Raw genomic sequence first — 18,827 nt, 5'->3', positions numbered from 1 at the left:
CAAGTGCAGGCCCACGAAGTAGTATAAGAAAAAATTGACAGCTCAAAGTACATATTATTAGTAGCGCATAATTGAGTACCGATTGTACATATTGTTCATAATTTGACATTGTTCACCATATAGATAACAGAAATATCCCAAATAAATAGTGGATAAAATTCTAAAACACAAATAGTGAGAGAGAAGAGGCCCGAGTGGGCTGTCTTTGGGGGCTGTTTGTCCCATTTCGAGAAATAATGTGGGCTGGGTGATATTTTTCCAATTTTTTCAATATATATACATGTATATGATGGACTATATATATTTGATTTTTTTAAACAAAATTATTGATATTCCATGAATACCCTTGAATACCATGTGCGCCCGTCCCTGGTGCCAATCTTTATCACGTGTAGGAGCCGGCTTTTGCATTATTGTATTGTAGTAGCCTTCCTCTAATAATATTTTTTTGGCGCAGCAGCCAGAGGGTACGTATAGCGCCTATAGTAGTAGAATCAGAATTACAATAACTAGCTAGTTCATGTACTAATCCAAGTCTTGTCTTTGGTTTGGTGCCAATCTTTATCACGTATATATAGGAGCAGGTCAAAGTGTTGCTAGCTTGTTTGGAGGAGTACATGTGCATGCGTCAGGCCAACTTTTTTTTTCTTGGCTTTTAATTTTCCCCTACACGTGCGTATGCATGCAACAATTATTCAATCAGGCCAATCACCGATCGTCCCAAGCCTTGGTCAAATGTTTGGCTAATTAATATATATACTAGTCATTAGTCAGATCAACTAATCGGTCAAAGCCTATCACATGCAAAGAGCAGGTGTAAATGATGATCGAATTATTTTATATTCGTTATTAAGGCGTGGAACTTGTATCGCATAAAAAAGGTGCGGGACTTGTATCGCATTAAAAAAAGGTGTGGAACTTGTGATGTAAATACTATCATTGTGATGGGACTTATTCTGAAAACATCTCCCCAAAAGATGATGTACCGGGAACTGCATTATTCAACCAAAGCGCAGGAAAACTTGTTATGCTGGATTACCGACAGAGAGCATGGAACCTGTTCTGTTTTATATGAATTATGCAAGATGCATGCTATGCACAAACCAGCCAATCTGTACATATACAGTACCTGTGGACCGTCCGGTCCGGAGGGACAGACCGTCCGCCGTACAAGCTCGGGATGAGCTCCAGAAACGACCCGGTTCTATGTAGAATTTGGAATTAAACTGCGGACCATACAGTTGTGGATAGCGGACTGTCCGCCATATAAAATTCTAGGGTCATGTTTTTAGGCAGTGGCTCGATGTTAGAGGCCACGACTCACGGACTCTAAGACAGTGTTGGTGGGGATACATGGCACAACATCTGTACAGAGGCAACACGCACACAAGAGCTTCTTGCGGACAATCCGGAGAACAAAATCACGTAACATGGGTGTTGTTTACACAAACTCTTCTCTTTGCTCCAATCTTCAAAACTGTTCTTCCAAGCCTCCAAAAATCACACCAATTTTTATGTTGATACTAGAAATCAAGAGCAGCCTATTTTGCTTGGAATTGGTAGAAAAGCTTTTGTAGGTTTGAAATGAAAATTCTTCCCAGAATGCTATTTTTGGGTTTTCAGCTAAGTTGTTGTTTGGCTTCAAGATGGTTTCCTAAAATAGGGGAAAAACCACGTAATTTCAAGTTTTTCAAAGTAGTATTTTATCAAAATAGCTCCCAACATAAGTCATATATTGAAAATGCAAGTTGTTTCTCAAAGCATGAGTTCCAAATGCATCAACAATTCAAAATTAAATTCATATGGGTTCAAGTCAAGCACAATTTTTTTTTTGAATGCTAACAAGAATGCCCATTATGCAATGCTTAACATGATACATACATTTGGGTCGTTACACTCGCCATCCGTTTCAAATCATGGTCACATTACAATACAAAAGATGATCAACAACTAATTCCTGCACTAATTCAAGTCTAGTCTTGTTTATTCCAAACTTTATCACGTATAGGAGCATGTCAAAGTGTTGTTAATTACCTTATTTTGAGTCTAATAAAGAAGTGCATGCGGCCGGCTAAGTGAGTAGTTCCAAACTTCCAATCAATCACTCACGAATAAAATGTTCACTTTATTTGTTTCTGAATCAAAACATGCAAATTAATCGTACAGTTTCTAACTTCAACAGCTAGTACTTTGTAGCGTGTAGCACCATGGTCTCAACAGTGAATCCCGGTCCAAAGCCCACCATCATCCCCCACTCTGCAACCTCATCACCTTCCTCGTCCATTCGCCGGCGCAGCTCTTCGAGCACGAATATCACCGTTGCGGAGAGCATGTTCCCGTAGTCTTTCACCACAGTTCGGCTCGCCGCTAGCTTCTTGGGCTCCAGCCCGAGAGCCGACTCGACGCGGTCCAGAATCCCGCGGCTGCCCGGATGGAGTGCCCAGAAGAGGTCGTTCCACTTAAACTCGACGCCATTAAGGGCGAGCGCCCCAGACGCATCAAGCAGGCAGCGCTCGAGATTCTGCGCGACAAACTTCGGCAGGTTGAAGGAGATGTCGATGTCGATCCCGACTTCCCCGAGCCGCACGTTGAGCTGCTTCTCCGACCCAGGTATCACGGCCTGCGAGGCGGACACAATCTCGAAGAGCGGGCGCTCGGCGGGTTGCACGGCGTCGGCGCCGACGATGACAGCGCCCGCGCCGTCGCCGAACAGCGCCTGCGGAATGAGGGTGCCGAAGCTATCCCCTTCGTGTGGGGCTCGGAATGTGGTGATGGTGAGCTCGACGCAGACCACGAGCACGCGCGCGCCGCGGTTGTTCTCGGCGTGGTCCTTGGCCAGGCGAAGGGCGGCGCAGCCGGCCGAGCAGCCGTTGAGCTGGAGCACGGTCCGGCAGACGTCGGGGCGGAGGCCTAGGAGTGTGGCCAGCCCGAGGTCCGCACCCGGTGAGCGGGCTTCGGAGTTGGTGCTTACGATGAGGTGGGTGATGTCGGTGGCCGGGCGGCCCCATCTCGCGATGGCCTTGGCGGCGGCCGACGCGGCGAGCTCGGGAGCAGCCTTGGCGACGACGTCGAGCCGCGAGTCTAGAGCCGAGGACGTCCCCTGAAGCAAGCCCGGGTGGGAGTTGAGCACTTGTTCCGTGTGGTGAAAGAAACGTTTCTCCAGCCCCGCAATCCGACCTAATTAATAATAGTTCAATTAGTTGAAGAATGATCGAAGTTAATGTGTCACTCGATCAAATTTGCAAATTTTCCAGAGTTCTAAATAAATCAAACTCTGCAAAGAAAAAGACCTGCGATTTGGAAGGAAAAAACAGAGTAATAACAAGTAGCTAGTACGTATTGACAAACTTACATAGTTTCTTGAATGTATCTTTGAGGTCCGTGAGGTGCTCCTTGTTTGTGACACGAAAATAGTAATCGGGGAACTCCTCCTGAGACACGCAGTTGGCTGGATTTGCGGTGCCAATACTGAGCATAGCTGCTGGGCCATCAGAACGCTGCGCACGCCGGATCTCACGTACTGTGGTTGCCATCATCTCTAACTATGGGAGTATTGTAGTTGTAGCTAGAAAGGCAATACGGTAGGTATTGAGGGAGGACTGATTGTGAGCATAGTGGAGATGGGTGGTGGACTATATATAGTGTCAGGAGACACATGCTTCGTTGGTGTACCTCAACGATGATGACACATTAGCACCTATACTAATTCAAGTCTTGTCATTTGTTAGACGCCGCACTTTGTCACGTAAGGGAGCTTGGTCAAAGTATTGTTACACCTTGTAGGGAAGTGCATGCATCTGGCCAACTTTGTCCCCACCACGCACGTGCTACACACGCAACAACTAATTATTCAATGAGACCAAGCAAGTCTTCCCTGTCTAGTCTTCACATCCAAGAATTTTCGTCTCATTATTCAAAGTCAACTAAATCGGTCAAGCCTATCTCTTGCAACGAGCAGGTGTAAATGATGATCGATCGAACTACTTCTATATCCATTAAGGTGTGGAACTCGTGATGTAAATATGAACAGTATGATTGATGCCATTTTGTTCTAAAAATCTAGCTAATTTTCGCCTTCCTATTCTATATATAGACATTTTTTTATAATAATCTTATTAGGATTGTTGGATCTGCACAAGTACCAATGGTACCGATCGAGTTGGGTGGCGGCTAAGGTCTCAAAAGTGAAAATGCCAACTAATTTGGCACGGTCAGTACGTCATGCGTTCAACTAAGGTCAGCTCTCATCAGGGCAAGTTGTGCAAGTTGATTTTGATTGACAACGGCTCAACACATGGTCGATCGGTTGGTCATTTGTTTCATTCCAAGTCACGCACATGCATCATGAGGATGCACTGTACCTACGGGTTGTTTCCTGGTGTGTTCCGTTGGTGTTACACCACGCACGTACTAAGTATTCAATGACACCAAGCATCGATCGTCCAGTCCTCCCTAGCTAGTCTTCATCCAATAATTTTTGGCTAATTATTCAATATATATACTGATCAGTCAACTAAATCGGGTAAGCCTTTCTTGCAACGAGCAGGTGTAAATGATGATCGAACTTCTTCTATAAATGCCCAACACGGCCACAAGCAGCAACCCCACAAGCTAGCCTACAACACGTACAGCACAACAAAGAGGTGCAAACACATACAGATACTGAGAATCAAAAGATCACCACGCACTATGCATGCAAGCAAGAACTTTGTGGAGGATGCTGTCGCTGAAGTCGATTTTGACTTCTCCCCGTTCCTAAAACGGTACAAGGATGGCCGAATCGAGCGGTTGCTGAGGAGTCCTCCCGTGGCTGTGTCGGAGAACCCGAGAGCCAACCGCGGGGTGGCAACGAGAGATGTGGTCATCGACCACAGCACCGGTGTGTCGGCACGGCTGTTCCTCCCCTCCCGGGCCGCCAAGGCTGCCGGCAACAGGAGGCTCCCCATCGTGGTGTACATCCACGGCGGCTCCTTCTGCACGGAGAGCGCCTTCTGCCGGACCTACCACGGCTACGCCACCTCCCTCGCTGCGAGCGCCGGGGCGCTCGTCGTCTCGGTGGAGTACCGCCTCGCGCCGGAGCACCCCATACCTGCGGCCTACGACGACGCATGGTCTGCGCTCAAGTGGGTGGCATCCTTCGCTGACCCCTGGCTCGCCGACTACGCAGATCCCGCGCGCACGTTCCTTGCCGGCGACAGTGCAGGCGGGAACATCGCCTACCACACAGCGGTACGGGCCAGCCAAGACGACGGATTGGAATTGGGCATCGACATCGAGGGGATGGCCATCGTGCACCCCTACTTCTGGGGAGCCGAGCGGCTGCCTTCCGAGGAGGTCTGGGATGGCGCAGCGGTGTTTCCAGCCTACGGGGTGGACTGGCTCTGGCCGTTCGTGACCGCGGGCCAGGCCAGCAACGATGACCCTCGGCTCAACCCTCCTGAGGAGGAGATCGCGTCGCTGACGTGCCGGCGGGTCCTCGTGGCTGTGGCCGAGAAGGACACCCTGCGGGAACGCGGGTGCCGCCTCCTCGACCGCTTCAGCGACTACTACGCGCGCACTGCCACCAGCGGCGAGGCAACGCTGGTGGAGTCGGAGGGCGAGGACCACGGCTTCCACCTCTACAGCCCGCTGCGCGCCACCAGCAGGAGGCTCATGGAGAACATCGTGCGCTTCATCAACCAGCCTCCAAAGCCTATGATACTAGGTGTCCCTCGCCGGCCGTTTATGGACGTATTTGACTATGGGATGAACATGAAACGTCGTTGCAGTGACTCGACGACGACGACCTGCAGCATGGCGTATGCAACGTCAAAAATTGGAGGACCCAAGAAAAACTACGGGCTCTTTTCGGGCGCCGTGTGGCCTACTAACAAGCAGGCCTACAAGGGGCCAGCAGCAGCAGCCGCCTTCGCCGGAACTCGTCATCTTATCAAGAACATGTGGTAATAATAGCTATAGGGGCTGTGGTCTTCACCAAAATGTGATGTGGATCGTGTTGTGTTGTATAATCTCTCATCATTAACTAATATAGATGTACTATTGGACACATTTTAACACATATTACCCCTTAGCACGAGAAACGTATGTAGTTTTATACATTTATACAAAACACAACCTTGTGAACCTTTGAAAATTTCATTGAGAAATCATTACCTAATTTTCTTTGTGTCCTTTTTACTTATTTATTTATTTACTCTCCTTTAAGTATAGACCATATACAGCTAGGCACTCTACTGTTCCGATTGCCCTAGGCCCCTAGTAGAAGATGGTCATCTCCAGCACAGAGATAGATTAATCACTACTTATCCCAAATTAGTATGGTAGAACCTGGGCAGTTCAAAAATCCATCAAGCTGAGTTAATTTGCTAACGTTGGTATCTTGCAGGGCTGATGCATTGAAATGTTCAGCATTGAAATTTCGTGTAAGCCACCAACCACCATGCATGCTCAGCTGTATACCTTCGCCGACCTCTCTGCACGGGCGTGGACGTGTGGTCGTACTTCTTTGACATACATCGTCGGGTGGCACGAGCTATGTTGACCGGGCGCAACTTCACGGGTCTTTCCGCAAGAGGCACTGGAGCGTGCCCTTGGTCCACGCCGCGATTCAAATTATATATTGGTTCCTTTTGGTGCCAATCAAGGGCAGGCTCAGGAAATAGTATAAAAAAAAATTTGACAGCTCAAAGTACATATTAGTAGCGCATAATTGAGTACCGATTCTACATATATTGTTCATAATTTGACATTGTTCACCATATAGATAATAGAAATATCCGAAGTAAATAGTGGATAAAATTCGAAAACACAAATAGTGAGAGAGAAAAGGCCCGAGTGGGCTGTTTTTGGGGCTGTTTGTCCCATTTCGAGAAATAATGTGGGCTGGGTGATATTTTTCCAATTTTTTCAATATATATACATGTATATGATGGACTATATATATTTGATTTTTTTAAACAAAATTATTGATATTCCATGAATACCCTTGAATACCATGTGCGCCCGCCCCTGGTGCCAATCTTTATCACGTGTAGGAGCCGGCTTTTGCATTATTGTATTGTAGTAGCCTTCCTCTAATAATATTTTTTGGCGCAGCAGCCAGAGGGTACGTATAGCGCCTATAGTAGTAGAATCAAAATTACAATAACTATCTAGTTCATGTACTAATCTTTATCACGTATATATAGGAGCGGGTCAATGTGTTGCTAGTTTGTTTGGAGGAGGACATGTGCATGCGTCCGGCCATTTTTTTTTTGGGCTTTTTCCCCTACACGTGCGTATGCATGCAACAATTATGCAATGAGGCCAATCACCGATCGTCCCAAGCCTTGGTCAAATGTTTGGCTATATATACTGCTAGTGATTAGTCAACTAAATTGGTCAAAGACTATCTCATGCAACGAGCAGGTGTAAATGATGATCGAACTATTTTATATTCGTTATTAAGGCGTGGAACTTGTATCGCATAAAAAAGGCGCGGGGCTTGTATCACATGCATTATCTTATTATTTGGCCAACAAAAGGAGCCTCCATTTCTTCTGCGGAGTGTGGCTGCACTAGCCGCTTTATCAAAATCACCGACACTAATTTTAAATAGCAACTTTTTTATCCATTTCTTCTGCTCATATTTTAATGATTTTCTTTTATTTGCAGGAACAGATCTGCCATTACAAATTATTTCGCACACACCAGAGACGTCCGCCGAGGGCACCTGTGCGTTTGCTCCGGCGTCAGGGTGGTCCAGCGCCGCAACCCGTGCCCCTCGATTCAGCGTCGCCGCTCATGTTGTTGGTGAGTTCGCTCTGCGTTTGTGTCTTTTTGCGCCGTTTCATTTCATTCTTCTGCTGACTCCTCCATCCTGTCTACTTTTGCATCGCCCCCTCTGTGGACCCAGATCTTTGTGGATGTTCTCTTCCGTGCTGTCTCTACGTCGGCAGAATTCGGGCGAGGATTTGGGCTGCTTGCTTCGGAGGACCTGTTTCTTGCTGCCTGTGCTCAGGTGTGCTCTGCTGCTCATGTCCTTTTCCCCTTTATTTCTCTCACCCTGAAATTCTGTCCACTATTCCTTTGTTGGTTCTCGATTCACTTTTGGCAACCATGATAACTGTTGAAGTTTTGTTCGTTCCATCTCCCCATCTAGGATAATTGGTTGATCTATTTACTGTAGGTTAAGCATCCCACTGCTGTCCAATGGCTGGGTGATAGTAACCGAGAAGAATGACACTTGAATGCTTTTAGCACAAGCACGGTAGTATAAATTTAATAATAATAATAATGATACCAATATATATAAACATTTAGATTCTCGATACTAGCCGCGCAAATGCGTGGGCCATCTCACTAGTTAAAAAAAGGTGTGAAACTTGTGATATAAATACTATCATTGTGATGGGACTTATTCTGAAAAACATCTCCCCAAAAGATGATGTACGGTGAACTGCATTATTCAACCAAAGCGTAGGAAAAGTTGTGATGCTGGATTAGCGATAGAGAGCATACAACCTGTTCTGTTATATAAACAGACCAGCCAATCTGTACCTAAACAGTACCCGCGGACCGTCTAGTCCAGAGGGGCGGACCGTCCGCCGTACAAGCTCGGGATGAGTTCCAAAAACGACTCGGTTCTGTGTGGAATTTTGAATTGAATTGCGGATCGTATGAGTGTGGATAGCAGATTGTCTGCCATACAAATTCTGGGGACGTGTTTTTGGGCAGAGGCTCGGTGTTGGAGGCCACGACTCGCGGACTGTCCGACTGTAGGTTGCGGACCATCCGCTCGTTGGTCGAGGGTCACCAGTGAGGTCACTGGCGGAGGCTGTAGCAACGGTTTCGAGTGCGGTTTGTTTCTATGGATTCCTAAGGACATCAAGAACTTGTTTTGGCTAGTAGATTTGACATGTATGGAGTCTACAAAGATCTAGGTCATCAATGGCGAGATGCCATGAATGAGCTAGGGATCTTGGATGAGGGCACAAGAGTGAAAGGGAACAGTGAGAGGAGCTCACAGCGATGAGTAGAGCACAAGCGAAGGGCCACTTGTTGGAGTAGAGCGGTGTCGGTGTAGATCCAGTCGAGTTCATGCTTGAAAGCTTGGGGAAGATAAAGGAGAAGCTTGGGGATGGCCTTCTCCTAGGTCTTCGGCAAGGAAGAGATGGTCGAGATGCTGGTGAAGCTCGTCAGCATCGTCCTTGATTGGTCTTCCGTCAAACTCCGACGAGGATGTGGTGGATTTGGTAGGTTTGGATGGGTTTCTCCTCCATGGCTTGGTTGAGGAAGAGCAAAGGGAAGGAACATGAGTGTTCTCTATGAAGAAGAGCAGCGGGAAGGGGAGGAGAGGCACTGGTTGGGGTGGAGGTCAGATGGGGCATGGACGCGTGGTGGGGATACATGGCACAATTTTTGTACAGAGGCAACATGCGCACAAGAGCTTCTCGCGGACAGTCCAGAGAACAAAATGACATAACATGAGTGTTGCGTACACAAACTCTTCTCTTTGCTCCAATCTTCAAAACTGATCTTTCAAGCCTCCAAAAATCACACCAATTTTTGTGTTGATACTAGAAGTCCAGCCTATTTTCTTGGAATTGTTAGAAAAGCTTGTGTAGATTTGAAATGAAAATTCTTCCCGGAATGCTATTTTTAGGTTTTCAGCTAAGTTTTTGTTTGGCTTTAAGATGGTTTTCTAAAATCCGGGAAAAATCACCTAAATTCAAGGTTTTCAATGTAGTATTTTATCAAAAGAGCTCCCAACATAAGTCATATAATGAAAATGCAAGTTGTTTCTCAAAGCATGAGTTCCAAATGCATCAACAATTCAAAATTAAATTCATATGCATTCAAGTCAAGCAAAAAAATTTTATGAATGCAAACAAGAATGCCCATTATGCAAGGTTTAACATGATACATACATTTGGGTCGTTACACTCGCCATCCGTGTCAAATCATGGTCACATTACAATACAAAAGATGATCAACAACTAATTCCTGCACTAATTCAAGTCTAGTCTTGTTTATGCCAAACTTTCTCACGTATAGGAGCATGTCAAAGTGTTGTTAATTACCTTATTTTGAGTCTAATAAAGAAGTGCATGCGGCCGGCTAAGTGAGTAGTTCCAAACTTCCAATCAGTCACTCACGAATAAAATGTTCACTTTATTTATTTCTGAATCAAAACACGCAAATGAATAGTACAATTTCCAACTTCAACAGCTAGTACTTTGTAGCATGTAGCACCATGGTCTCGACAGTGAATCCCGGGCCAAATCCCACCATCATCCCCCACTCTGCAGCCTCATCACCTTCCTCGTCCATTCGCCGGCGCAGCTCTTCGAGCACGAATATCACCGTTGCGGAGAGCATGTTCCCGTAGTCTTTCACCACAGTTCGGCTCGCCGCTAGCTTCTTGGGCTCCAGCCCGAGAGCCGACTCGATGCGGTCCAGAATCCCGCGGCTGCCCGGATGGAGTGCCCAGAAGAGGTCGTTCCACTTACACTCGACGCCATTAAGGGCGAGCGCCCCAGACGCATCAAGCAGGCAGCGCTCGAGATTCTGCGCGACAAACTTCGGCAGGTTGAAGGAGATGTCGATGTCGATCCCGACTTCCCCGAGCCGCACGTTGAGCTGCTTCTCCGACCCAGGTATCACGGCCTGCGAGGCGGACACAATCTCGAAGAGCGGGCGCTCGGCGGGTTGCACGGCGTCGGCGCCGACGATGACAGCGCCCGCGCCGTCGCCGAACAACGCCTGCGGAATGAGGGTGCCGAAGTTATCGCCTTCGTGTGGGGCCCGAAAGGTGGTGATGGTGAGCTCGACGCAGACCACGAGCACGCGCGCGCCGCGGTTGTTCTCGGCATGGTCCTTGGCCAGGCGAAGGGCGGCGCAGCCGGCCGAGCAGCCGTTGAGCTGGAGCACGGTCCGGCAGACGTCGGGGCGGAGGCCTAGGAGTGTGGCCAGCCCGAGGTCCGCACCCGGTGAGCGGGCTTCGGAGTTGGTGCTTACGATGAGGTGGGTGATGTCGGTGGCCGGGCGGCCCCATCTCGCGATGGCCTTGGCGGCGGCCGACGCGGCGAGCTCTGGAGCAGCCTTGGCGACGACGTGGAGCCGCGAGTCCAGAGCCGAGGACGTCCCCTGAAGCAAGCCCGGGTGGGAGTTGAGCACTTGCTCCGTGTGGTGAAAGAAGCGTTTCTCCAGCCCCGCGATCCGACCTAATTAATAATAGTTCAATTAGTTGAAGAATGATCGCCGTTAATGTATCACTCGATCAAATTTGCAAATTTTCCAGAGTTCTAAACAATCAAACTTTGCAAAGAAAAAGACCTGCGATTTGGAAGAAAATAACAGAGTAATAACAAGTAGCTAGTACGTATTGACAAACTTACATAGTTTCTTGAATGTATCTTTGAGGTCCGTGAGGTGCTCCTTGTTTGTGACACGAAAATAGTAATCGGGGAACTCCTCCTGAGACACGCAGTTGGCTGGATTTGCGGTGCCAATACTGAGCATAGCTGCTGGGCCATCAGAACGCTGCGCACGCCGGATCTCACGTACTGTGGTTGCCATCGTCTCTAACTATGGGAGTATTGTAGTTGTAGAAGGCAACGGTAGGTATTGAGGGAGGACTGATTGTGAGCATAGGTGGAGATGGGTGGTGGACTATATATAGTGTCAGGAGACACATGCTTCGTTGGTGTACCTTAACGATGATGATTGATGCGATTTTATTCCAAAAATCTTGTCCCCACAATATGATGCAGTGTGAACTATTGATTTCAATAAAAGCATAGCGAAATTCGTTAACAAAATAAAAGAGGTTGTCAAGAAGTGAATTTATTTTCCTTTTGGCGTTGCAAAACTTTGGAAACATCCCCTTAGATTAATTCATTACTAGATTCACTTTGAGGAGGCAAATATTGTCAAAATTAAAGGTCATATATCATACCATCTAATTTTTCGTAGGTTTGTAGGATGGTAACTTGATACATATTTGTTGTTCTTTAAACAAACTGCGAGTCTATCTCACATGAGTTTAAACGTAGAAATAATTTATCATAGTTATTTCTCATATTTTCCATATATATTCATCATAGACTTTTTACTAAACAAAGTACAGACACAGGAATTAACAAACACGTAGGCACACTTTCCCCCTGAATACAGACACAACCCTACCGCTATCATGCCGTGTTTAGTTTGTTTGGCGTAAATTTTTTGAAAGAGAATCTTGCTATTTGGAGTACTAAATAAAATATATTTATAAAACTTTTTGTACGGATGGGTTGTAAATCGCGAGATGAATTTAATGAGCCTAATTAATCTATAATTAGTGAATAGTTATTGTAGCATCACTGTTGCAAATCATAAATTAAGTAGACTCATTAGATTCGTCTCGCGATTTATAACTCATCTGTGTAAAAAGTTTCGTAATCAGATTTTATTTAATACTCCATGCATGTGTCAAAATATTCGATGTGACGGGTTTTAGGATAAATTTTTTGGATCTAAACACGGCCTAGTGCAGCTATTAGATATGCAGTGCCATTATTAATTGCTCTGTAACATGCACATGCAGTGAAGCGTATTCGCGGGCTGTGTCTGTGTGTAATATAAAGTTCACTTACAAACTTTGTCTGTTAGACTTTGGTAAGTAATTGAAGTACTGCAAATTAAACCCAGTTGTGTCTGCCCACTTGAACCGTATTTGTTGGATCTGCACAAGTATCAATGGTACCGATCGAGTTGGGTGGCGGCCAAGGGCGGGCCGCATTGAATTCAATGGTATTCAGTTGAATACCAATTATTTTTAAACAAAAATTTTATACATTTAGTGTGTACTATGTATATAACTCAAAGAAATGAAAAATACAACAAAACTAGACTACTCATCTTTATTTTGGGCCAAAATCCCCAGCAGCCCAACTACCTTCCCCCACCGGCGGCCCACGCACCCCCACATGGCCCAAAATGTGTAATTAGCCCAACTCCCCCCAACGGCCCAGCGCCCGCCCAGCCCTCACACTCTCCCCACCTCTGGAACCCCGCGCTGCCAGGCCTGTGCGACGCCCCGAGCCCCCGATGGTGCCCTGCCGGTCGCCGCCGCCGCCGCCCGCCTGGTGCTGCCTCGCCGCCGGGCGCCGCCGGGACTTGCGCGCGCAGATCCGCAGGGCGTGGGGCCGCAGGCAGCAGCGCAGCGCCCAACCGACCGCCGCAACGGCAAGGGCAGGGGCCAGGGGCTACCTCCGCGCGCCCTGTTGTGCGCAGGCAGGCCGGCCGGCGCCCGGCGGCCGCGCCCCTGCGCCTGCGCGGCTCCGCGCGCCCCGCACAACGCGCTGCTGCCTGCCGCAGTGGGCAGGGGGCAATCAGGCCTGGGGGGCAGCCGGTCCGCGGTCCAGCACGGCGCCACTGCGCACAGGCGCACGCCAGTCGACCGAGGCAAGCCAAGTGTGAATCAATCAACCAAGGTGAGCAGTAGAGCACATGATTGAAATTATGAACAATTTGTGTGGTCGGTACTTAATTATGCGCTACTAATATATATGTCGTGCTGTTAATTTTTTTTTGCACTACTTTGAGTTTTGAATACCAACGTTCCAAATCCTGGGCCCGCCCCTGTGGCGGATAAGGTCTCAAGTAAAAATGCCAACGAATTTGGCACGGTCAGTACGTCATGCGTTCAACTAATTTGGCAAGTTGTGCAAGTTGCTTTTGATTGACAACGGCTCAAAACATGGTCGATCGGTTGGTGATTTGTTTCATTCATAGTCACGCACATGCATCATGAGGATGCACTGTACCTACGGGATGTTTCCTGGTGTCTTCCGTTGGTGTACTAATAGGAGCTTGGTCAAAGTATTGTTACACACCTTGCACGGAGAGGTGCATGCATCTGGCCAACTTTGTCCCCTCCACACACGTACTACACATGCAACAAATAATTATTCAATGAGACCAAGCATCGATCGTCCAGTCTTCCCTAGCTAGTCTTCATCCAATAATTTTTGGCTAATTATTCAATATATATACTAATCAGTCAACTAAATTTGATGTAAATGATGATCGAACTTCTTCTATAAATGCCCAACACGGCCACAAGCAGCAACCCCACAAGCTAGCCTACAACACGTACAGCACAACAAAGAGGTGCAAACACATACAGATACTGAGAATCAAAACATCACCACGCACTATGCATGCAAGCAAGAACTTTGTGGAGGATGCTGTCGCTGAAGTCGACTTTGACTTCTCCCCATTCCTAAAACGGTACAAGGATGGCCGAATCGAGCGGTTGCTGAGGAGTCCTCCCGTGCCTGCGTCGGAGAACCCGAGAGCCAACCGCGGGGTGGCAACGAGAGATGTGGTCATCGACCACAGCACCGGTGTGTCGGCACGGCTGTTCCTCCCCTCCCGGGCCGCCAAGGCTGCCGGCAGCAGGAGGCTCCCCCTCGTGGTGTACAACCACGGCGGCTCCTTCTGCACGGAGAGCGCCTTCTGCCGGACCTACCACGGCTACGCCACCTCCCTCGCTGCGAGCGCCGGGGCGCTCGTCGTCTCGGTGGAGTACCGCCTCGCGCCGGAGCACCCCATACCTGCGGCCTACGACGACGCATGGTCTGCGCTCAAGTGGGTGGCGTCCTTCGCTGACCCCTGGCTCGCCGACTACGCAGATCCCGCGCGCACGTTCCTTGCCGGCGACAGTGCAGGCGGGAACATCGCCTACCACACAGCGGTACGGGCCAGCCAAGACGACGGATTGGAATTGGGCGTCGACATCGAGGGGATGGCCATCGTGCACCCCTACTTCTGGGGAGCCGAGCGGCTGCCTTCCGAGGAGGTCTGGGATGGCGCAGCGGTGTTTCCAGCGTACGGGGTGGACTGGCTCTGGCCGTTCGTGACCGCGGGCCAGGCCAGCAACGATGACCCTCGGCTCAACCCTCCTGAGGAGGAGATCGCGTCGCTGACGTGCCGGCGGGTCCTCGTGGCCGTGGCCGAGAAGGACACCCTGCGGGAACGCGGGTGCCGCCTCCTCGACCGCTTCAGCGACTACAACGCGCGCACTGCCACCGGCGGCGAGGCAACGCTGGTGGAGTCGGAGGGCGAGGACCACGGCTTCCACCTCTACAGCCCACTGCGCGCCACCAGCAGGAGGCTCATGGAGAACATCGTGCGCTTCATCAACCAGCCTCCAAAGCCTATGATACTAGGTGTCCCTCGCCGGCCGTTTATGGACGTATTTGACTATGGGATGAACATGAAACGTCGTTGCAGTGACTCGACGACGACGACCTGCAGCATGGCGTATGCAACGTCAAAAATTGGAGGACCCAAGAAAAACTACGGGCTCTTTTCGGGCGCCGTGTGGCCTACTAACAAGCAGGCCTACAAGGGGCCAGCAGCAGCAGCCGCCTTCGCCGGAACTCGTCATCTTATCAAGAACATGTGGTAATAATAGCTATAGGGGCTGTCGTCTTCACCAAAATGTGATGTGGATCGTGTTGTGTTGTATAATCTCTCATCATTAACTAATATAGATGTACTATTGGACACATTTTAACACATGTTACCCCTTAGCACGAGAAACGTATGTAGTTTTATACATTCAGACAAAACACAACCTTGTGAACCTTTGAAAATTTCATTAGCTAATTTTCTTTGTGTCCTTTTTTCTTTTTTATTTATTTACTCTCCTTTAAGTATAGACCATATACAGCTAGGCACTCTACTGTTCCGATTGCCCTAGGCCCCTAGTAGAAGATGGTCATCTCCAGCACAGAGATAGATTAATCACTACTTATCCCAAATTAGTATGGTAGAACCTGGGCAGTTCAAAAATCCATCAAGCTGAGTTAATTTGCTAACGTTGGTATCTTGCAGGGCTGATGCATTGAAATGTTCAGCATTGAAATTTCGTGTAAGCCACCAACCACCATGCATGCTCAGCTGTAGACCTTCGCCGACCTCTCTGCACGGGTGTGGACGTGTCGTCGTCTTTGACATCGACAGCCCTCAGGTCGTCGGGTGGCACGACCTGGACGAGCTATGTTGACCGCCAGAGGCACTGGAGCGAGCCCTTGGTCCACGCCTCGATTCAAATTATATATTGGTTCCGTTTGGTGCCAATCAAGTGCAGGCCCAGGAAGTAGTATAAGAAAAAATTGACAGCTCAAAGTACATATTATTAGTAGCGCATAATTGAGTACCGATTGTACATATATTGTTCATAATTTGACATTGTTCACCATATAGATAATAGAAATATCCGAAGTAAATAGTGGATAAAATTCGAAAGCACAAATAGTGAGAGAGAAAAGGCCCGAGTGGGCTGTTTTTGGGGCTGTTTGTCCCATTTCGAGAAATAATGTGGGCTGGGTGATATTTTTCCAATTTTTTCAATATATATACATGTATATGATGGACTATATATATTTGATTTTTTTAAACAAAATTATTGATATTCCTTGAATACCCTTGAATACCATGTGCGCCCGCCCCTGGTGCCAATCTTTATCACGTGTAGGAGCCGGCTTTTGCATTATTGTATTGTAGTAGCCTTCCTCTAATAATATTTTTTGGCGCAGCAGCCTGAGGGTACGTATAGCGCCTATAGTAGTAGAATCAAAATTACAATAACTAGCTAGTTCATGTACTAATCCAAGTCTTGTCTTTGGTTTGGTGCCAATCTTTATCACGTATATATAGGAGCAGGTCAAAGTGTTGCTAGCTTGTTTGGAGGAGTACATGTGCATGCGTCAGACCAACTTTTTTTTTCTTGGCTTTTAATTTCCCCCTGCACGTGCGTATGCATGCAACAATTATGCAATGAGGCCAATCACCGATCGTCCCAAGCCTTGGTCAAATGTTTGGCTATATATACTGCTAGTCATTAGTCAACTAAATTGGTCAAAGACTATCTCATGCAACGAGCAGGTGTAAATGATGATCGAACTATTTTATATTCGTTATTAAGGCGTGGAACTTGTATCGCATAAAAAAGGCGCTGGGCTTGTATCACATCCATTATCTTATTATTTGGCCAACAAAAAGAGCCTCCACATTCACTCTCAAGGCATAAAAATTCTCACGTTAATAAAAAAAAGAAATAAAATTACACACCACTGCCATTACGATAAAATTTGCCCAAAATACCCTTATGCCTAATTAAAATTAACCCACCACTGCCATTAAAAAAATAATCTAAAATACTCATCGTTGAGTGTTCATCTTGACCAAGTTATAGCTTAGCCGGATATGGGACACCAGAGTCGCAACTAGCAGGAGCAGTAGTCCATGACGGCTGAGTTGGCCCGGAAGACTAATAAATAGTGTTGTTATCAGGCTTGAAGACGGTAATCACATGTAGTTGAGAGACGGGCGACTGGGCGAAGTAACATGTTGAGCAAGACGATCGAGAGTTCGAGACAGCGTGCGGCGGCAGCGATACAAGATATGATAACGAAGATGGAAAAAATCACAAATCCTTTATTAAGCAAGCGTTCAGAGGTGCGCTGTAACGTCCCGCCACCCCGAGGCCAGGCCCGCTTACATCTGGCTAATTTCTAGGACATAGACTGCCCTCACAGACCAACACCGGTCTTTTCTGCACACTTTGTCCTCACTCGTGCGCACCCGGGAAGAACTTCCTGGTCGGTCACCCATCCCCAAATTTCTCCAAGCCAAGCACGCTTAACCTCGGAGTTCTTTGAAAATAGTAATCGGGGAACTCCTCCTGAGACACGCAGTTGGCTGGATTTGCGGTGCCAATACTGAGCATAGCTGCTGGGCCATCAGAACGCTGCGCACGCCGGATCTCACGTACTGTGGTTGCCATCGTCTCTAACTATGGGAGTATTGTAGTTGTAGAAGGCAACGGTAGGTATTGATGGAGGACTGATTGTGAGCATAGGTGGAGATGGGTGGTGGACTATATATAGTGTCAGGAGACACATGCTTCGTTGGTGTACCTCAACGATGATGACACATTAGCACCTATACTAATTCAAGTCTTGTCATTTGTTAGGGGCCGCACTTTGTCACGTAAGGGAGCTTGGTCAAAGTATTGTTACACCTTGTAGGGAAGTGGAGGCATCTGGCCAACTTTGTCCCCACCACGCACGTGCTACACACGCAACAACTAATTATTCAATGAGACCAAGCAAGTCTTCCCTGTCTAGTCTTCACATCCAAGAATTTTCGTCTCATTATTCAAAGTCAAGTAAATCGGTCAAGCCTATCTCTTGCAACGAGCAGGTGTAAATGATGAACGAACTACTTCTGTAGCCATTAATGTGTGGATTGATGCGATTTTGTCTTGTCCCCACAATATGATGCAGTGTGAACTATTGATTTCAATAAAAGCATAGGGAAACTCGTCACCAAAATATATAAGAGGTTGTAAATAAAGAGGTGAATTCATTTTCCTTTTGGCATTTTCCTTGCAAAACTTTGGAAAACTAAAAAGGGTGGTTATCTTTAATTGGTATCTAAAAAACTCCCTCTTTATAGAAATGGACCATCGATAGAAATGGATTTACACTACCAGAGACCACATTGTTGCTGAGTGTCAACGGGTTTGGCGAGCGCAGTATCTCGCGCACTCGGCAAACAAGCAATATACCGTGTGTAATAAAAAAGACACTCGGCAAAATAAAAACACTCGGCAAATATCCTATTTGCCGAGTGCACCACAGAAGGCACACGGCAAAACTGTATTTTGCCGAGTGTTGACCGCCGGGCACTCTGCAAAGATGGCACGTGCCCCCCATGTGACCCCTGCCGCGCTCGATGCCGTAACGGAGATTAGCTTTGCCGTGAGCCTGCTGTGGAGCACTCGGCAA

The 18,827-nt window shown here is 47.6% G+C and overlaps 4 protein-coding genes across 4 annotated transcripts; 2 read left to right on the top strand and 2 right to left on the bottom strand.

Annotated features, from left to right (window-relative positions):
• Window positions 1-2,076: 2,076 nt before the first annotated feature.
• On the bottom strand, window positions 2,077-3,598 carry LOC120660974 (bisdemethoxycurcumin synthase-like). The gene is made up of 2 exons (XM_039939646.1): window positions 3,353-3,598; window positions 2,077-3,177 (listed from the first exon to the last, which is right to left on the bottom strand). Exons 1-2 carry the CDS (start codon window positions 3,534-3,536, stop codon window positions 2,183-2,185), a joined length of 1,179 nt encoding a protein of 392 aa, XP_039795580.1. The 5' UTR covers window positions 3,537-3,598; the 3' UTR covers window positions 2,077-2,182.
• A 996-nt stretch (window positions 3,599-4,594) lies between these two features.
• On the top strand, window positions 4,595-6,391 carry LOC120660967 (probable carboxylesterase 5). Its single transcript, XM_039939635.1, has one exon. It carries the CDS (start codon window positions 4,690-4,692, stop codon window positions 5,944-5,946), a length of 1,257 nt encoding a protein of 418 aa, XP_039795569.1. The 5' UTR covers window positions 4,595-4,689; the 3' UTR covers window positions 5,947-6,391.
• A 3,744-nt stretch (window positions 6,392-10,135) lies between these two features.
• LOC120660990 (bisdemethoxycurcumin synthase-like) lies at window positions 10,136-11,641 on the bottom strand. The gene is made up of 2 exons (XM_039939665.1): window positions 11,379-11,641; window positions 10,136-11,204 (listed from the first exon to the last, which is right to left on the bottom strand). The coding sequence occupies exons 1-2, from the start codon at window positions 11,557-11,559 to the stop codon at window positions 10,210-10,212; spliced, it is 1,176 nt and encodes a 391-aa protein (XP_039795599.1). The 5' UTR covers window positions 11,560-11,641; the 3' UTR covers window positions 10,136-10,209.
• Window positions 11,642-14,091: 2,450 nt separating this feature from the next.
• LOC120660950 (probable carboxylesterase 5) lies at window positions 14,092-15,551 on the top strand. The gene has a single exon (XM_039939613.1). The coding sequence runs from the start codon at window positions 14,183-14,185 to the stop codon at window positions 15,437-15,439; it is 1,257 nt and encodes a 418-aa protein (XP_039795547.1). The 5' UTR covers window positions 14,092-14,182; the 3' UTR covers window positions 15,440-15,551.
• The last annotated feature ends 3,276 nt before the right edge of the window (window positions 15,552-18,827 follow it).

This window comes from Panicum virgatum, chromosome 2K, assembly GCF_016808335.1.
Source record: "Panicum virgatum strain AP13 chromosome 2K, P.virgatum_v5, whole genome shotgun sequence".
Taxonomy (NCBI): Eukaryota; Viridiplantae; Streptophyta; class Magnoliopsida; order Poales; family Poaceae; genus Panicum; species Panicum virgatum.
This window is presented reverse-complemented; position numbering and strand designations above follow the sequence as displayed.